Below are 18526 nucleotides of genomic sequence, written 5' to 3'. Positions count from 1 at the left end.
AATATATTCACCACATATGCAGATTAGTTTATTGATAGCAACAGTGTGTATCCAGGAGTGTGTATATCATATGTAGTTTGCAACTGCCAAACGGATTCTCTATCTCCAAGTGTTCCACTGAATAAACAGCACATGGGTTATACATTGTATTTTAAATTATAACACTTGAATATTATAGTGTAGTACGTGTGTCACACTTGTCTATAGCCAGACTAACGCTTGTGCAGTGATTATGTTAATGGTTCAAGCCGCGTGCAGCGGCTCCGGATAACCGCCGCGTACGGCCGACTGACTCAGCCTGCACGTCCCTACACCCGATCCTGATGCTGCCGCTGAGTGTCGGGTAGTTATTCACCATGCACTTTCACTACCCTGGCCGTCACTCAGTTTGGCAAGGATCAGTCAAACTATGAGAGCATTTAAAATAGATATAATCTTTCCAATAGAATAACAGCAGTAAAGTTACAGCTTGCAGCAGTCTCTGAGAAACGCCAACGCACGTTTTACAGAGGCTGCTTCGTTGATGCCATGACGAAGCAGCCTATGTGAAACGTGCGTTGGCGTTTCTCAGAGAGATAAGAGATAGAGAATCCATTTGGCAGTTGCAAACTACATGAGATATACACACTCCTGGATACACACTGTTGCTATCAATAGACTAATCTGTATATGTGGTGAATATGTTAGGTGGTGTCACTAGCGGATTGCAGGACACAGGTATAACTTATGAAATTGATCGATGAACCACACAGATATTTTGAATGAATAAGAGTAACAGTATGACTATACTACATGTGAAATAAATGTCTATTCTAGCCAGTGTTTATTCAATCTCATATATTAAGTGTTTCCCGAAAATTAACTAACTGATCCTTATTATACATAGTAACACCCAGAATAGTGAGCGTGCTGGGATTACATCCATTTAGCATTCAGCGGTGGGGTCAGATGCAGGTGCAGGGACGTGCAGGCAAAGAGAACTATACGGCCGCACACAGCGGGTACTCGGAGCCGCTACATGCGGCTCGAGCTATATATAATTACAATCACTGCACCAGCGCTAGTCTGGGTACAAACATATGTGCAACATATATATTATATGATAACAGTGTAGTGTGTTGTGACGGATAATTAATAGCCGGGCGCAGAGAATATAGCCCAGCACTCGGGTTAATTTCAATTTTATTGAGAACATTGCTGATATTTGGAGCAAATATAATGAACACACATTCTGATCTATTAATTGCTGCCATAATAAGCTACGCAGACATATTGGAGCAATGAATATAAATGTTTAATCACCACAATTGTGAAATAAGTTAATATTAACTTATTTAGTGAGTTAATAAAGATATAAATAAGACATATTTTCACAAATAATAAAGCTTTACTGTAATATAATATTAGTTATAATTGAAATAAAAGAAATTAAGCATTTTGGATAGCAGCAGGGGCCACTGAGCCTTTATTAGAGGAGGCATCCTCATTACAGCAGCAGCAGTCTCTGTAGAAAATTATTAATTTTAATTTCACACTTTTTGATTTCATTCACCTATATTATTTTTATATTTCATATGGCTGAAGAAAAACCCTTTTTAATTAAAACCATAAAAGTTAGGTATTAAATTATAGTTATTTGAATCTCGGTGCACCCCAAAAAAAGGCTTATTTTCCTTGTGTTTGTACTTTATACGGGAGATTGGGCATGAGAAAACAATTGAATTGCCCCTACTATTTTCATTATTTTCAGTAGTTCTCACCAAATTAAATCCTGGTTAGACAAAAAATTACTTTGGGAATTGTCTAGTTTCAATTTATAAATCAGTCTGTAAGGTAAAGATGATTGTTTGCAGCTGCTCCTACTTGATCAAAATACAGTTGACCTATTGGACCATTACAGCACAATTTGTGTTTTTGTGTCTATTTTAACAAGTTACCATTAATGTGATTTCTGTATGCCTTCTGCTCCCCATGTCTATGCTTAGTTACTGGGCAGACAAACTTTATTCAGTAGGCTACACTAGAATGCATGCTATTGGAAAAGATCCTTAATGTTTACTTTGACTTTCTCATACGTCCTAGAGGATGCTGGAGTCACCATAGAACCATGGGGTATAGACTGGATCCGCAGGAGACATGGGCACTTTAAGACTTTCAAAGGGTGTGAACTGGCTCCTCCCTCTATTCCCCTCCTCCAGACTCCAGTTTTAGAATTGTGACCAGTGAGACTGGACGCACTACAGGGGAGCTCTACTGAGTTTCTCTGAAAAAACTTATGTTAGGTTTTTTTATGTTCAGGAAGGCTGCTGGCAACAGTCTCCCTGCTTTGTGGGACTTAGGGGAGAGAAGTATGACCAACTTCTAGTGAGTTCAGTGGCTCTGCTTCTGGCTACAGGACACCATTAGCTCCTGAGGGGTGCTGATCGTTGGGTACGCCTAGATGCTCACTCCCGCAGCCGGCCGTCACCCCCTTTCAGAGCCAGAAGACAGGTGAGTAACCGAACAAAAGAAGACTTCTTCAGTGACAGCATTTTCTGAGGTACCGCGCAGCGAACGGACGCTGCGGGCCAAGCTCTCCCACACAGCACTACAGGATGCAGGGCGCGGGGGGATAGGGGCCCTGGGCAGCTTAAAAAAAATATCCTCAATCTACCACTAGCAAGAGGTGACACTAGTGCCAAGGCACTGTCCTAACCCCCGCCAGTATAAATTATTAAAGTGGGCCAGAAGCGCGCCATTAAGGGGGCGGAGCTTCCTCCTCACTGCGCCATTTCCTCTCCGCAAGCTGCAGACACGCTGGTCCTCCTCACACTGACAAGTATCAGGGGTGCAAAACGGGGGGCAGGCACAGTATAAATTGGTGCAATATACGTGATAGTTAAAGCGCTACAGGTCTGAGGCAATTTCTTAGTGGTTTCAGACCCGTTGATTTGGCGCTGGGTTGTGAGCTGGCAAATCCCCTCTGTCTCTCTGACAGACTTTATTGTGGGTCTGTCCCCTATATGCCCGGTGTGTCTGGATGATTGGTGTACGTGTGTCGACATGTCTGAGGCTGAAGGCTCTTCCTAGGAGGAATTGGAAAGGAAAACCTCTCGTGGCGCTGCAAGATGGAGCAGCAATGGGCAGTACAGAAATAGGTCAGCAACCTATGAAACGATATGTAATAGAAAAAGTACAACCTCACTTTCTGCGCTCCAAATGTCCCCTTGATTGTATAGTTCTTGCCAAGATATTAGTTTCACATGGAACAAAAAGACATAAATCACAATATAGTGTAATATTGTCTATATGAAATAGTTCTTCCCACTGTGTGGGGCGGAAGAATAAGTGATGGAGAAAAATCCCAGAAAGAGTTCCAACGTCCACCTTCTTATAGGATCACCCAAAGTTATGTCATGCCAACGAAACAGGGAATTCGTACATGTATGCTTACTTGTATAAGCGAAGTAGAAAACACATAAAGGTTTCTTTAGAGATGTGGACTTTATTCTTTAACCAATACACTCAGAATGAGTATCACTCGTGTACGTGAATGAAAAAATTAAAAGGGAGCCAATTAGGGCAAAACTTAACCCCTTTATTTAAGAATAAAATACACATAAACGACCAGCCATACCATGGAAGAAAACTTGAGATGGAACCAGCTGACAAATATGACCCGGGTATCAATATGTCATAAGTTTTCCCTCATGTGTATGCCAGGGTAAAAACATCAAATAGGCACTGAATCAACGCGTTTCGACGCTCACCGGCGTCTTTATCAAGATTTGACCGTGTATGTGACTATTAAATACAGATATACAATAATATCAATCCAATTGCACTTATCACCATTTCAAATGGAATTACCACAGAAATTAAACAATCCTAACATAAGTATGAAGACATGTAACATACCACTGATGTACAGCCTCTTCTATATTATCAGCTGAATAAGAGGTTTAAAGATCTAATATTCCTTAAATAACATGGGTAGGAAATCCTGTCAGCCAATACATCACAATCTACTGTAAAATTGCCACAGAAATTGAACAATCCTAACATAAGTATGAAGACATGTAACATACCACTGATGTGCAGCCTCTCCTGTATTGTCAGCTGAATGAGAGGTTACAGATCTAATCCTTAAATAGCATGGGTATAAGTGGGTGGGAATCCTATAAGCCAATCCACTACAGTCCATTATAATGGACACCCAAACTGACCAGTTATGTAGGCCATCTTTATTAGAACATTTAGCGCCAAAGTTGACTGTGACGTTCCGTCCTGTCTCCATGGTTACATATAAACTTCCGGTCACAGTGTCATCTACTGACAAACAATCCCCGGCATATACACTCCCCCCTGTGTCTCATCCCCGTGATTCAACGTCAAGCCGGCGACGCAGTGCGCGTCACCCGACAGCCACGTCACGTGATAACAATCCGTGTCTTATTATGACAAAAGCCTGGCATGTGGATAGGATGTAGTATATCCAATGTTTCCCTTCGGTTTTAGTCTATCTCCAAGTGATTGGTAAATATTATAGATGGATTAGCTGACTGGTTACATGTAATGATCGAATGCCCACTACAAAGATGGCGGCCGCTCATAAAGAACAATAACAATGATATATAATTTGCCCTTTTGTATTATATCAGGCCACCCAATGATCCTAATAACAATATTACAGGTTAGGGTGATTTTGCAGAGAATATATTCCCTAAAATAAAATAAATGCAACACAAGGATATGGTGAGCCTAAACAGGTCACAGGAACCACCTAATTTCAAAATCGTGGTTTAGGCCATGAGGTTTCAAACTATTGAATTCATATATGTTCCTCATTTCGGACTTAGCCAACCTATTGTCCCTATCTCCTGTTCTCCAATTGTTTTTAATCCATTTAATTGCGCAAAACCTTTTTATACCTTTTAAGGACATATCGTGTTTTTCTTTAAAATGCATGGAAAAGGGATGATTGATGTTCCCATTGATAATATTCCGAACATGCTCGGCCCACCGGATTTTGACCCGTCGTTTGGTCTTCCCAATATATAGTAAATTGCATTTGCATACAATCCCATATATCACATAATCTGTGTGGCAGGTGATAAATTCATCGATTTTAATGGTTTTCTTTTCCCAAGAGAAATTGGTTACTTTAGATTCAGTACTGGGACAGGCTTTACATAATCTACAATCTCCACACCGATAAAAACCTTCGTTTCTCGGGAGAAATCTTTTGCCGTCCATATGTAGTGAACTGGACACGAGACTGTTCTTAATGTTAGGTGCCCTTTTATATGTAAACTTGGGTCTTTCAGGTAGTACCTTCTTTAAAATCTCATCCTTCAAAAGGATATTCCAATTCTTTCTGACAATACCATCTATCTTTTTATATTGTTTATTGAATTGTACTTGAAAATTTTTGGTCTTCTTATTTTTCTCATGGGTGCATTTCAATAATGTTAATCTATCAATCCTTTCGACTTCTTCCGATATTTCAGACAATTTCGCAGTTTCATAACCCTTTTCTGCAAAGTTTGTTAACATGGTTGAAGCTTGGTCCTTAAATGTTTGGTTGTTGGAGCAATTCCTCCGCAACCTAAGTAGTTGACCTTTGGGTACATTTTCCAACCAAATAGGTAAATGATTGCTATCTAAGGGTATGTAAGTATTGCAATCTGTAGGTTTTACGTAGTTACTGGTGGTCAAACATCCATCCACTATCTCTATATTTAAATCTAGTTAGTGGATGGCGGAACGACTACTCTCAAAAGACAAGTGAATGTTCAAGGAGTTATTATTGAGATATTGACAGAATTCTTGGAGATCAGACTCCTCCCCCTTCCAAATAAAAATAATATCGTCGATGTACCGCCACCACCTCACCAGGTTCGCGCTCCAGCCATGACCTCTCCACACATGGGACTCCTCCCACCTGGACATGAATAAATTGGCATAGCTGGGCGCGAACCTGGTGCCCATGGCGGTACCGACTAATTGTTTATAGAAAGATCCATCGAAATTAAAATAATTATTCTTAAGGATGAATGATATGCCATCCAAAATAAAATGGGAAAGGGCATTGTCAACATTTGCACTATCCAATGTAGTTTTAATGGCTTCCAAACCATCCTCATGAGAGATGATCGTATACAAAGACGATACGTCTGCAGTATTCTAAATATAATCATCTTCCCATTTGAAATCTAGAAGATGGTTCAAAATATCCCTAGTATCTTTGAGGTGTGACTTTTCACGAGTCACAAGGGGCTGGAGTTGGTGATCGATATATGCTGACAAATTGGACGTTATTGCATTTGTCCCTGCCACAATTACACTATATTGTGATTTTATGTCTTTTTGTTCCATGTGAAACTAATATCTTGGCAAGAACTATACAATCAAGGGGACATTTGGAGCGCAGAAAGTGAGGTTGTACTTTTTCTATTACATATCTTCCTAGGAGGAGGCTGTATTAGGGACACAAACTGCTGCGGGGGTGACTGTCGGCACCGCCGACGCCTGATTGGGTAAATGTGTTGAACGCCTTGAATACTAATGTGGCTCTTATTAATAAGAGCTTGGATAAGTCTGAGTCTCAGACCCAGGAATGGAAGAAATCTGTGGAAGATATGTTATTGCAAGTTCAGTTCCCTTCAGGGTCACAAAAACGTACGTTGGCCCAGTTGGCAGACACTGATAACGATACGGACTCTGATTCCAGTGTCGACTATAGCGATTCCAGATTAGATCCAAAATTGGCAAAAAGCATTCAGTACATGATTGTGGCGGTTAAAGCGGTATTACATATCACTGAGGACCCGGCTGTCCCTGATAAAAGGGGTTGTATGTATAAGGAAAGGAAACCTGAGAACGTTTCCTCCCTCTCATGAACTGAACACGCTATTTGAAAAAGTCTTGGAAAGTCCTGACAGAGTTTCAGATTACCAAAAGAATTACGGTAGCTTATCCGGTTCCCTCTGGGGATAGGGAAAGGTGGGAGTCACCCCCCACTGTAGACAAGGCCCTGTCACGTTTGTCTAAAAAGGTGGCTCTCCCGTCACCTGGCACGGCAGCCCTTAAGGATCCTGCGGATCGTAACAAGAAACTACATTAAAGTCCATTTATGCGACCACAGGTACGCTACTCAGGCCTGTCATTGCATCTGCGTGGGTAAGTAGTGCTAGCGAAAAGTGGACAGACAACTTGTCTTCTGATGTAGATACCCTAGATAGGGATAGCATCCTCTTGACGCTGGGTTATATCAAGGACTCTGCAGCATACCTAAAGGAAGCTGCGAGACATATTGGCCTTTTGGGATCAAAGGCCAATGCCATGGCAGTCTCAGCTAGGCGAGCATTGTGGATTCACCAATGGAATGCTGATGCTGATTCCAAGAAAATTATGGAATCTCTGCCATATAAAGGTAAGGCCTTGTTTGGTGACTGCCTCAATTTGGTATCTATGGCTACCGCGGGTAAGTCATCCTTTTTGCCTTATGTTCCTCCACAATAAAAGAAAACGCACCACTATCAGATGCAGTCCTTTCGGCCCAATAAATACAGAAAGAGCCGAGGTTCTTCCTTCCTTGCTACTAGGGGAAGGGGAAGAGGTAAACGATCACCAGCCTTGTCAGGCTCCCAGGAGCAGAAGTCCTCCCAGGCTTCTGCCAATTCCACCGCATGACGTTGGGGCTCCTATGCGGGAGTCCGCACCGGTGGGGGCACGTCTCAAACTCTTCAGTCAGTTCTGGGTTCGTTCGGACCTGGACCCATGGGTTTTACAAATAGTATCCCAAGGGTACAAACTAGAGTTTCAAGACGTTCCCCCTCGCCGTTTTTTCAAATCGGCCTTACCAGCTTCTCTTCCGGACAGGGAGGTAGTTTGCGACGCAATACAAAAGTTGTGTCAAAATCAAGTTATCGTCAGGGTTCCCCAGTCACAACAGGGAGAAGGTTTTTATTCGAGCCTGTTTGTGGTCCTGAAGCCGGATGGCTCGGTCAGACCAACAGTTGATTCCAACGACACGGTTGTTGTTTTTGGGAATGATATTGGACACAGAACTATAGAGTCTTTCTTCCAGTGGAAAAGGCTCTGGAACTTCAGAGTCTGGTCAAACAAATTCTGAAACCAGCAAGAGTGTCAATCCATCAATGCATTTGGTTGCTGAGGAAGATGGTTGCGGCCTACAAGGCCGTTCAGTTTGGCAGGTTCCATGCCAGAGTGTTCCAGTGGGACCTGTGGGACAAGTGGTCCGGGTCCCACCTACACATGCACCGGAAAATAATCCGGTCTTCCAAGACCAGGGTATCAATCCTGTGGTGGCTGCACAGCTCACCTCCTAGAGGGGCGCAGGTTCGGGATTCAGGACTGGATCCTAGTAACCACGGATGCAAGCCTCCAAGGCTGGGGGGCAGTCACGCTGGGAGAAAACTTCCAAGGAAGATGGTCAAGTCAGGAAACTTGTCTCCACATAAACGTTCTGGAGTTAAAGGCCATTTACAACGGCCTTCTGCAAGCGGAACATCTTCTTCGAGATCTGCCCATACTGATCCAGTCGGACAATGTAACAGCAGTAGTGTAGATAAACCGTCGGGGCGGAACGAAATGCGGAGCGGCGATGGCAGAAGCCACAAGGATTTTCCGCTGGACGGAAAAGCATACAAGCTCTCTGTCAGCGATCTTCATTCCAGGAGTGGACAACTGGGAAGCAGACTTCCTCAGCAGACACGATCTCCATCCAGGAGAGTGGGGCTTCCACCAAGAAGTCTTCGCAGAGGTGACAAGTCGTTGGGGAGTTCCTCAAGTAGACATGATGGCATCTCGTCTCAACAAGAAGCTTTAGCGATATTGTTCCGGGTCGAGGGAGCCTCAAGCAATTGCAGTGGATGCACTGGTGACACCGTGTGTGTTTCAGTTGGTGTATGTATTCCCTCCACTTCCTCTCATTCCAAAAGTTCTAAAGAGCATAAGAAGAACAAAGGTTGGGGTGATCCTCATTGTCCCAGACTGGCCAAGGAGGGCTTGGTATCCAGATCTTCAGGAATTACTCATAGGAGATCCCTGGCCTCTTCCACTGCGCGAGGACCTGTTACAACAGGGGCCGTGCGTGTATCAGGACTTACCGCGGCTACGTTTGATGTCATGGCGGTTGAGCGCAAAATCCTAGCCCGTAAGGGTATTCCCAGTGAAGTCATTCCCACACTTATTCAGGCCAGAAAAGGGGTAACGTCTAAACATTACCACCGTATTTGGAGAAAATGTTTCTTGGTGTGAATCCAAGAAGGCTCCAACGGAAGAGTTTCAGCTAGGACGTTTTCTCCATTTTCTACAGGCAGGTGTGGATGCAGGCCTAAAATTGGGCTCAATTAAGGTACAGATTTCAGCCTTATCAGTTTTCTTTCAGAAACAATTGGCCTCCCTTCCAGAGGTTCAGACTTTCGTGAAAGGTGTGTTGCACATCCAACCTCCATTTGTGCCTCCAGTGGCACCATGGGATCTTAATGTGGTGTTGCAGTTCCTTCAATCACATTAGTTTGAACCTTTACAGAAGGTGGAGTTGAAATTCCTCACTTGGAAAGTGGTCATCCTGTTGGCGTTGGCATCTGCAAGGCGGGTGTCTGAGTTAGCGACCTTGTCTCACAAGAGCCCTTATTTGATCTTCCATGAAGATAGAGCTGAATTGAGGACACATCAGCAATTTCTACCGAAGGTGGTTTTCTCTTTCCACGTGAACCAACCTATTGTGGTTCCTGTGGCTACTGACGCCTTCGCTGAGTCAAAATCTCTGGCTGTGGTCAGAGCTTTGAAGATTTGTCGCCAGAATGGCTCAGATTTGGAAAACAGAGGCTCTGTTTTGTCCTGTATGCTCCCAACAGGATTGGGTGTCCTGCTTCCAAACAGACCATTGCACACTGGATCTGTAATACGATTCAGCATGCTCATTTCACGGCTGGATTGCCATTGCCGGAATCTGTGAAGGCCCATTCTACTTGAAAAGTGGGCTCGTCCTGGGCGGCTGCCCGGGGGGTCTCGGCATTGCAACTATGCCAGGCAGCTACTTGGTCGGGTTCAAACACTTTTGCAAAGCTTTTCAAATTTGATACCCTGGCTGCTGATGACCTCAAGTTTGGGCAATCGGTGCTGCAGAGTCATCCGCACTCCCGCCCGTTCTAGAGCTTTGGTATAACCCCATGGATCTAATGTGACCCCAGCATACTCTAGGACGTATGAGAAAATAGGATTTTAATACCTACCGGTAAATCCTTTTCTCTTAGTCCGTAGAGGATGCTGGGCGCCCGTCCCAGTGTGTACTGTATCTGCAGTTAGTAGTTGTGGTTACACACGTTTTATTACGGTTTGATCAGACTGTTGTTGAAATTGTTCATGCCGTTGGCTTGTGTTCTGTTGAATGCCACGTGATGCGGCATGCTTGTGGTGTGAGCTGGTATAATCTCACCTTAGTTTAACAATAAATCCTTTCCTCGAAATGTCAGTCTCCATGGGCACAGTTCCTATAACTGGAGTCTGGAGGAGGGGCATAGAGGGAGGATCCCGTCTATACCCCATGGTTTTATGGTGACCCCAGCATCGTCTACGGACTAAGAGAAAAGGATTTACCGGTAGGTATTAAAATCCTGTGTTTTATTTTTTTTATTATTTTTTTTGCCTACAATTGATTAATAGTCATTTTGTTCTCCTCTGTAGCTCCTGCAGCAGCTGAAGCGTTTGATTTGTGACCTGTGCAGATTGTATAATCTCCCACAGCATCCTGACGTTGAAATGCTGGATCAGCCTCTGCCTACAGGACAGGTATTCAATATTCTTTCCTTTTCACATCTTTTCCAGGCCTGTACAAACTGATGTAAAAATACATCCACTAAAATTAGCGTATCTAGTATTAAAAGGCATTGGGACTACAATATTGTGAAACTGTATAGGTGAATTGCAGCTAACTGGTTTTATTACAACAATAAGTTATCCCAAAAACATCTCTTCATCCACGAGACCTACAATCTTGAAACTTGGCAGGTAGCTTCTCCTTCGGTCCCAGGTGGTTGCTGAGAACCGGTTTTACAAATGTCAGCCCATCCACAGTAATCGCCAAAAATGGATGTATGTGTATATGTATCCGGAATGCCTGCTGCAATTTACACCAAACTTGGTTGGAGCAATGTACACACAAATTGGTATACACATGATTTACAATCTGGGAACAAACACTGTGGGATTAAGACACCCCTAGGGGTGGGGCAGCAGCACAGAGTATTTCAGGACATGCATGATATGTCAGTGACAACCGTGGTGGCAACATGATGTGAGGAGGGGAATGGAGGTAGCATGAACCCACACAGTTATATAGTGGAAGTAGCAGGGTCCCCCAGCAGCACAGAGTATATCAGGATCTGCATAATGTGCTGCGCTATATTATAACTGTAAATGGATAATTTCACAGGGGCACTGACATGTTAGGAGGGGAATGGAGGCAGCAGGAAGCGACAGACTGAGTTGTATAGTGGGAACAGCAGGGTCCCTTTGGGGGACCAAAAAAAGGGGTCTGGCCACTACACAAAGTGGGTCAGGGAAGCAAGATATGCCTATATACTAGATCTCCAACAGGTGACCTAACTAGTACCTCAATCAATTTGATTTAACCATCTGGATTCAAGAATGCATATCCTTAAAACCTGGACTGTAACATAGCTCTCCCTCTTCTGTTTATAGAAAGGCAGGTCATGCATTGCAAGGGTTTTGTGTGGGGGTTTTTTTTTTGGGGGGGGGGGGGTTTTACCCTTTTTTTCTTTTTTTTTAAATCCCCTACCTGTAGTGGAGTGCTTACCTGTCTGTTGTCCCTGGTAACATGCCTTCTGGGCAGAAAAGCGGAGTTTGCTACCTCCTTGGAGTATTTCTGGTTGTCGCAATACAAAAGGCATAATGAATGGTTCTCCCTGTACATGCAACATTTCTCAGGAAAGGGCCAGATACTAAGGACTATGCGGTCAACAGAGAACTCTGAACAACTTGTATAACTCTCCCTGTTACTAGTCTGAAGTACTGGGACTTTGTGCCAGAGTCCAACCCCAAACAGCCAAAAAGCCCCCACTCGAGGCAAATTTGGAATGCTTTTTTTATTTTGTGACTTTTTAGTGCTGTAGGGCTTGTGGAGGGGAAGAAATATCAGACGCTGTAGTATAAAGTACGCAGAGCTTGTTATGAACCCTTACTGTAAATGTCTTCTGTAGAGCATGTAATTCTCAGTGGAAGGGAAAGTCAACCTCCAGAGCAATTTTACTTGCCTGGCATGGTCACATTAGATGCAACCATGCCAGGCTGTTCCTCCAGCACACAGGCTCCAACACTGCCTGCCGGCTGTGAAACTCCCGATTGGCCACTGCCTCAGACGGGTATTTGCAGCGGGGCCCACACAGGCGTCTAGCACCGCCGCTGCTGGCAACCCCTGGACTGCTTGGCCGGCCATCAGAGAGCAGGTAAGATGGTCCTGGGCTGTGGGCGCAGAACAGGGCCTCCACTAGACCACCAGGGCATATGGGGGCACAGGAATGAATACAGGTCCCCCAGTACTGGTGACTGAAATGCCAGCATAGGGGAAGGAGCGCCAACATGTAGCCCATCCCCCAGTCCACGCATACTTCCCGCCGTTTAGCTGCAGCTCCACATCCTCCTCCCCTCATACTCTGGCAGCCATACTAGTGCAAGCAACCAAGGTCTCCAGGAACGCTGGGTCTAGTCTCCCTGTAAAACCATCTCTACGGAGCCAGGTTTTTACATCCAATATCCTACCTGCTGACAACCAAAGCTGAGCAGTTGATAAAGTGCTCATTGCAGTTATACCACTCTATTTCTTTGCGTGTATGTGACTTGTGTTAGTTTCTGATGTCTGATATTTCTCTCTTCAGCTTTACATATATCGATTCCTGTAAAGAACCAGGTGTTTTCAGGGGTAATTTTTTTCAAGTTTCAGTGTTACTGCTGAATGTTGTCACAGACTGTATCGGGCTACCACACCCTTGTTTATATACTATTGTGTGTGGGTTACTTCATATTATTGCAGCTATGTCTACCAAAGGTAAAAGTTGCAAACAGCCTGACACCCGAGTGCTGCAGTCATGTAGATTGTGTTCTACAGGATTAACTGTTCAGGATGTGCTATACACCTCATTCTGAGTCCACATCCCCAGCACCTACGCAAGAGCCCCCATGGGCTTCTTTTCACCCAGTTACTGGGAATCTTAGTGGATGGTTAACTCCCTCTGAGACCCCCTCTATTGGCACCACCTTGGAGAGGATACACTGAATACTACAGTTCAGAGCTTGGCCCAAATAACCCTAGCAGTACAGAGTGTTATCTGGGACTAAACCGTCCTAAATCCACTACACGGACCCCTTACTTTCTTTTTCATCCACTAGGGGTCACTGGAGTACTCTTGGGATATGGACGGCGTAGCAGAACAAAGGCACTGAATATTTAAATTTAGAACTCTCCACCCCTCCATATCCCAGAGTACCTCAGTGTACGAACCCAGTGTTTTTTCTGTGCTCAAAGCACTAACATCGGCTTGTGGGATTCCCACACTTGTTGGAAGATTTTATTAATTTTTCATTTTTATTTTAATTTTTTTTTAATAGCACATCCCTTCCCAGTTTCAAGAAAAACATGGGTCCGGGATAGTGCCGCTGCACGGGCAGCGCATGGCGTGTCGGTCCTCACAAAGAGCACCCTCACAGCCACAGGCAGCCCACTGCTCCTGCAAAGAGCAGCCAGGACTAGAGAGCTGGACGGAGCTTACACAGAAGAAGCCCCGTCACAGCCATGAGTTACATCACTGGACGGAGCTTACACATAAGAAGCCCCGTCGCAGCCATGATCAGGAGCAAGCAAGGTAGGCTGGGGAACGGGGCGGTCAGCGCAGGCTGCCGCCCCGCTATGTTGGGGTTAATATGCTGCTTCGCCGCTCATACGCCCGCCAAGCCCCAGCCGCTACGTCTGCAAGCCGCCCGTCCCAGCGCTCCGTTCGGCCGCCCAGCTCCGTCCGGCCGCCCAGCGCCATACGGCCGCAGACGCTCCCTCAGTCTCAGTACAGAGACGGTGACCGCCGCTCCGTCCGGCCGCCCAGCACCATCCACCCACAAGTGCCAGTGCAGGCTTCCCGCAGAGAGTTCGGCCGCCCAGCTCCGTCTGGCCGCCCAGCGCCATACGGCCGCAGACGCTCCCTCAGTCTCAGTACAGAGGCGGTGACAAGTGCCAGTGCAGGCTTCCCGCAGAGACACAGGGGGGGGGGAAGAGGCACGGTGGAATCTGGCGGATCAAATATATGAACAGCAGCACAGTGTGTATATATATATATATATATATATATATATATATATGTATATATATATATATATATATATATATATATATATATATATATATATATATATATATATATATATGTGACAGGTATTTATAATGTATTGTTACCTGTCCTGGGAGTAATAGGCTATTGAGTCTATATGACTGTCTGTGATTTTCACGGTATAATAGGCTATTGAGCCTATATTAATGGCTGTTATTAACACTGTATAATAGGTTATTCAGCCTATATATTAATGTCGGTGATTATCACTGTATAATAGGCTATGGAGCCTATATTAAGGTCTGTGGTTATCACTGTATAATAGGCTTTTGAGCCTATATTAATGCTGTATAAATATATTAATGTCTGTAATTATCATAGGCTATGAGCTTATATATATATTTATTCATAGAGCATGTGTTGTACCCGGCCTGTGATTATACTGTATAATAGGCTATATTAACACGGAAACATTTGTAATTTGTTCTGTGATTATCAGGGTCAGCATGGCAAAGGGGCCATTTTAACCATGCTTCCTGTTGTTTTCCAGTGTGTAATTCTGGAACATTCCTGCCCTACATCTCTAAGCCACCAGAGGCGCAGGGGTGTTAGTGGGAATTTGGTTCGGGTTTCACATGCCCATGTGAACTGCTTTTCACATAAAGAATACTCTGGTTTCTCTTCAGATCGAATAAATCTTTAGCCTTTTACTAAAGATTTCCGTAGAGAGGAACAACCATGAGTTTCATATAAATATGTTGTTCAGCAATAAAATATATATATGACACATAATAACTTCAATAAGTCGTGCAAGTGTCTGTCCGTTGCCTATTGTGGTGTCTGTCTGCATAGCGAGTAAGGCTCTAGCGCAGACTAAAAATAATTTTAAAAATCCTATAAGCATGGGCAATTCAAATTAAAAGAGCGGTAACATCGGAGTCTCGGAAGTTACTCTGCCAGCTCTAACAAAAGACAGTCTTTCCAAAGGGCCAATTTCCCTTTGGGTACCAGAGTGTTTATTTAACTGGTCTTATAATTTAATGCACGATTCTATGTCAAATCTCACACCGATAACTACGAGTGAGAAGGGTACATTAGTCCAGCACTCAGATAGTGCGGGGTTTTTGACAACATACATTGCTAAATCCCAGTGAGTCAATGTCTCCATTTTTACAGAGACTGAGTAGACTCTAACCACTATTTAATCGTTTCCAAAATGACGCGATCCGCCATTGGTAAATACGTCTGTGTCAAACATTATAAAGACCCAAGATACATTTGGGTCACTAGACTCTATGTATGGAAACAATGAGATCACTGTTAAAAGAAGCTGCAGAGTATATCTGTAAAGCTTCTGCTAACGCCGGTTACTTCGATTCTCACTTTTCATCGTCGCTAGTTTCAGCACGACAAGGCCAGAGCTTGTTTGGTCCTAAATTTGATATTCAGCCATTACCGCATCCAGTATCAAAACGGAAATACTTGTGCCGGCGTTTAATCCCTTTAGACTTCAGTTTTTTCAAGGCGGTGGTACAAAACAGTCACGCCTTGTAACGACAGGACGCTACAGTCAGCAAGCCAGTGGCTTGATGACCTCTTAGGCCATCTCCATTTTCCAATTGTGGAAGCGCGTCTTTACATGTTACATTTGCGGGGTTTCCAGACATCAACTCATGGATGTCTCAGCTAATTACAGATTAAAGGACAAGACTGCCTCTGTCGAACGGTTTGGCAGGTTGCCATTTAGTCTCTGCTGGTTTTCAGCTGTCTTTATAACCAGGCAGTAGTACACCAACAGAGTCAGGGTTACTTATTCCCCTCTGTTTGGGGTAACAAAACCAGACGGCTCCGTCGCAATCTCAATCAGCAAGTCACTTACTGCAGTTTGAAAATGGATTTTCTGCGGTTAGTATTTGCATATTGGAGCCACAAAATTGCATAATTGCACTTGATCTTCACAATGCGTATTTACCCATTCCGGTTTGGTCATCACAGGTTCTAGCGTTTGCAAAACGCCACAACCATTAACCATTTCAGGTCTACCGTTTGGCTTCTTGTCAACGCCTCGGGTATTTACCAAAGTGATGTTGGCAATCGTTCCATACTTAGACGATCTGCTCATAAGAGTTCTTCTAACTTAGACGATCTGCTCATAAGAACTCTGTCTCAACAGAGTTCCTCTAACTTGCGCTACTAATGTATACTGCGGTGGCAGGTCAAGTTCAAAAACAATCGCATCTAATTCCGTCTGAACGACGTCAATTCCTAGGTAAGATTATAAATACGGTAAATCAAAGACATTTACCTACTACACCAGCAAGAACAAATGTACATCTAGTAATTAGTGCAAAAGCCACGCACACTAGCGGTACATTGGTGTATTCGCCTGTTAAGAATAATGATGTGTTTTCAAAGCGCTTTAGTTCGCCGGCCTTCACTCGCGTTTCCCACAGAGGGGCGAGGGTGTATATACTCTGGACGAGAGTCTCAGAGGTTCAGGAGTTGTAGTTAAAAAAGATCAGCGACAGAGGTTCTAAAACGGATCACGACAGATTGCTGTCGATAAATGTCCTGGAACTCCGTGCAATTTACAATGCACTACAGGCTTCGCTTTCAGTCTGACCAAGTGCAGTCAGACAACGCAACGGGAGTTGCATACACAACAACCAGGGAGAACCAAGAAGCCGCATGGCAATGCGGCAGGTAACTCGAATCCTCAATTGCCCAGAACACCATTATGTGATGATGTCAACGGGGTTCATTCCGTGAGTGGACATCTGTTAGACAGATGATCTCACCCGTTAGGATTTATATCCTGAAAACTGGACATTAAATCCAGAGGTGTTTCATATGTGAGTCCACAGAAGGGGTTACCCTCAGGTATACATGATGGCATCTCGCCACAATTACAAAAGCTCAGTATGTGTACAAAACGACAGATCACAAGGGCAGTGGCGGTGGAGTCTCTCACATTCGTGTGGTCATTCAGCATCGTGTATCTGGCTCCACCATTTTCCGCTGCTCTCTCCGTTGCCAAAACGGATCATAAGACAGTTCGTCACAGTCATACTAGTGATATCTCATGGGTTTCGGAGAGCTTGCTTCTCGAATCTCCAAGGAATACTTGCACACGATCTTGGCCCGCTCATAATACGTCCAACCTGTTACAACAGGGAACGTTCTTTACCCATAGTTACCTATGTACCTATGTACCGCAGCTGCGGTTGACGGGGTGGGGGTTCAGACCGCCCTCTTAAGAAAAGAAATAGGGCATTACAGTATCGGTTATACCAACCATGTTACGAGCTAGTAAGCCGCTTAAGGCAGCTCATTATTACAAAATTTGGTGTGCTTATATAGGTGGTAAAGCTCGGAAGTTTCCGACATCATCTTTCAAGTTACCCGTATTCTGTTATTTTACAAACGGGGTGGGAAGGAGAACTGCGTTTATCTGCACTGAGGGTGCAGGTATCTGTGTGGTCAACTTATTTTCAAAGACGTTTGACTCTATTGCGTCTGTACACACCTTTCTACAAGGTGTCATCAAAGTGCAGCCTCCATTTATCCCACCTACAGCGCCAGGCGACTTGAGGTTGGGTTCAGATTTCTTACAGTTTTCATATTTTGAACCCTTACAACAAATGGGGATTAAGTTTCTCACTTGGGAAAACATTTTTCTTCTAGCCTTAGCTTCGGCAAGGGTTTTGTTTTCATATTTGGGTGCCTTGTATTCCAAGCCACCGTATTTGAGTTTTCTCATGACAAAGCAGATCTTCGGACGAATTCCGCTTTCTTATTCTTCACACCAATATACCAATAGTGGTTCCTGTGTTGACAGCACATTCTAGAATTCTGAATGTGGTACACGCATTACGCGTCTATATGTCCCGAACGTCTACAGTAAGTGATACGGATACGTTGTTTGTTCTCTATGATGCTGCCAACTGGGGTTAGCCAGTTTCTCAGCAGACATTATCCAGTTGGATAATAATGACTACAAGTCAGGCTTACTTTAAGGCTAAGTTACAGTCGCCTACGTCAGTAATAGCTCATCCCACAGGTTCTGGGGGAATGTCAGACCCAGCGGGTCGTGGAGCGTCTACGACGCGGCTACATAGCCTTCAGTGCACCACGTTTGTGCACGTTTACACGTTATGAATGGTTGCGGCATCAGCATCTAG

The 18526-nt window shown here is 44.2% G+C and overlaps 1 protein-coding gene and 1 non-coding gene across 2 annotated transcripts in view; both read left to right on the top strand.

Moving 5' to 3' along the window:
* Positions 1 to 18526, top strand: part of UBE2Q2 (ubiquitin conjugating enzyme E2 Q2) — a 120518-nt gene that overhangs the window by 55476 nt on the left and 46516 nt on the right. The window contains exon 3 of the mRNA XM_063926598.1: positions 10696 to 10800. Coding sequence (XP_063782668.1) covers positions 10696 to 10800 — 105 coding nt within the window. The remainder of the gene's footprint in view (positions 1 to 10695; positions 10801 to 18526) is intronic.
* On the top strand, positions 15012 to 15132 carry LOC134938700 (U5 spliceosomal RNA). The gene has a single exon (XR_010181206.1). It is a non-coding gene; the product is annotated as a U5 spliceosomal RNA (small nuclear RNA).

This window comes from Pseudophryne corroboree, chromosome 6 (genome assembly GCF_028390025.1).
Source record: "Pseudophryne corroboree isolate aPseCor3 chromosome 6, aPseCor3.hap2, whole genome shotgun sequence".
Lineage (NCBI taxonomy): Eukaryota > Metazoa > Chordata > Amphibia > Anura > Myobatrachidae > Pseudophryne > Pseudophryne corroboree.
Note: the sequence above shows the minus strand (reverse complement) of the source record. Positions and strands in the feature narration are given on the sequence as shown.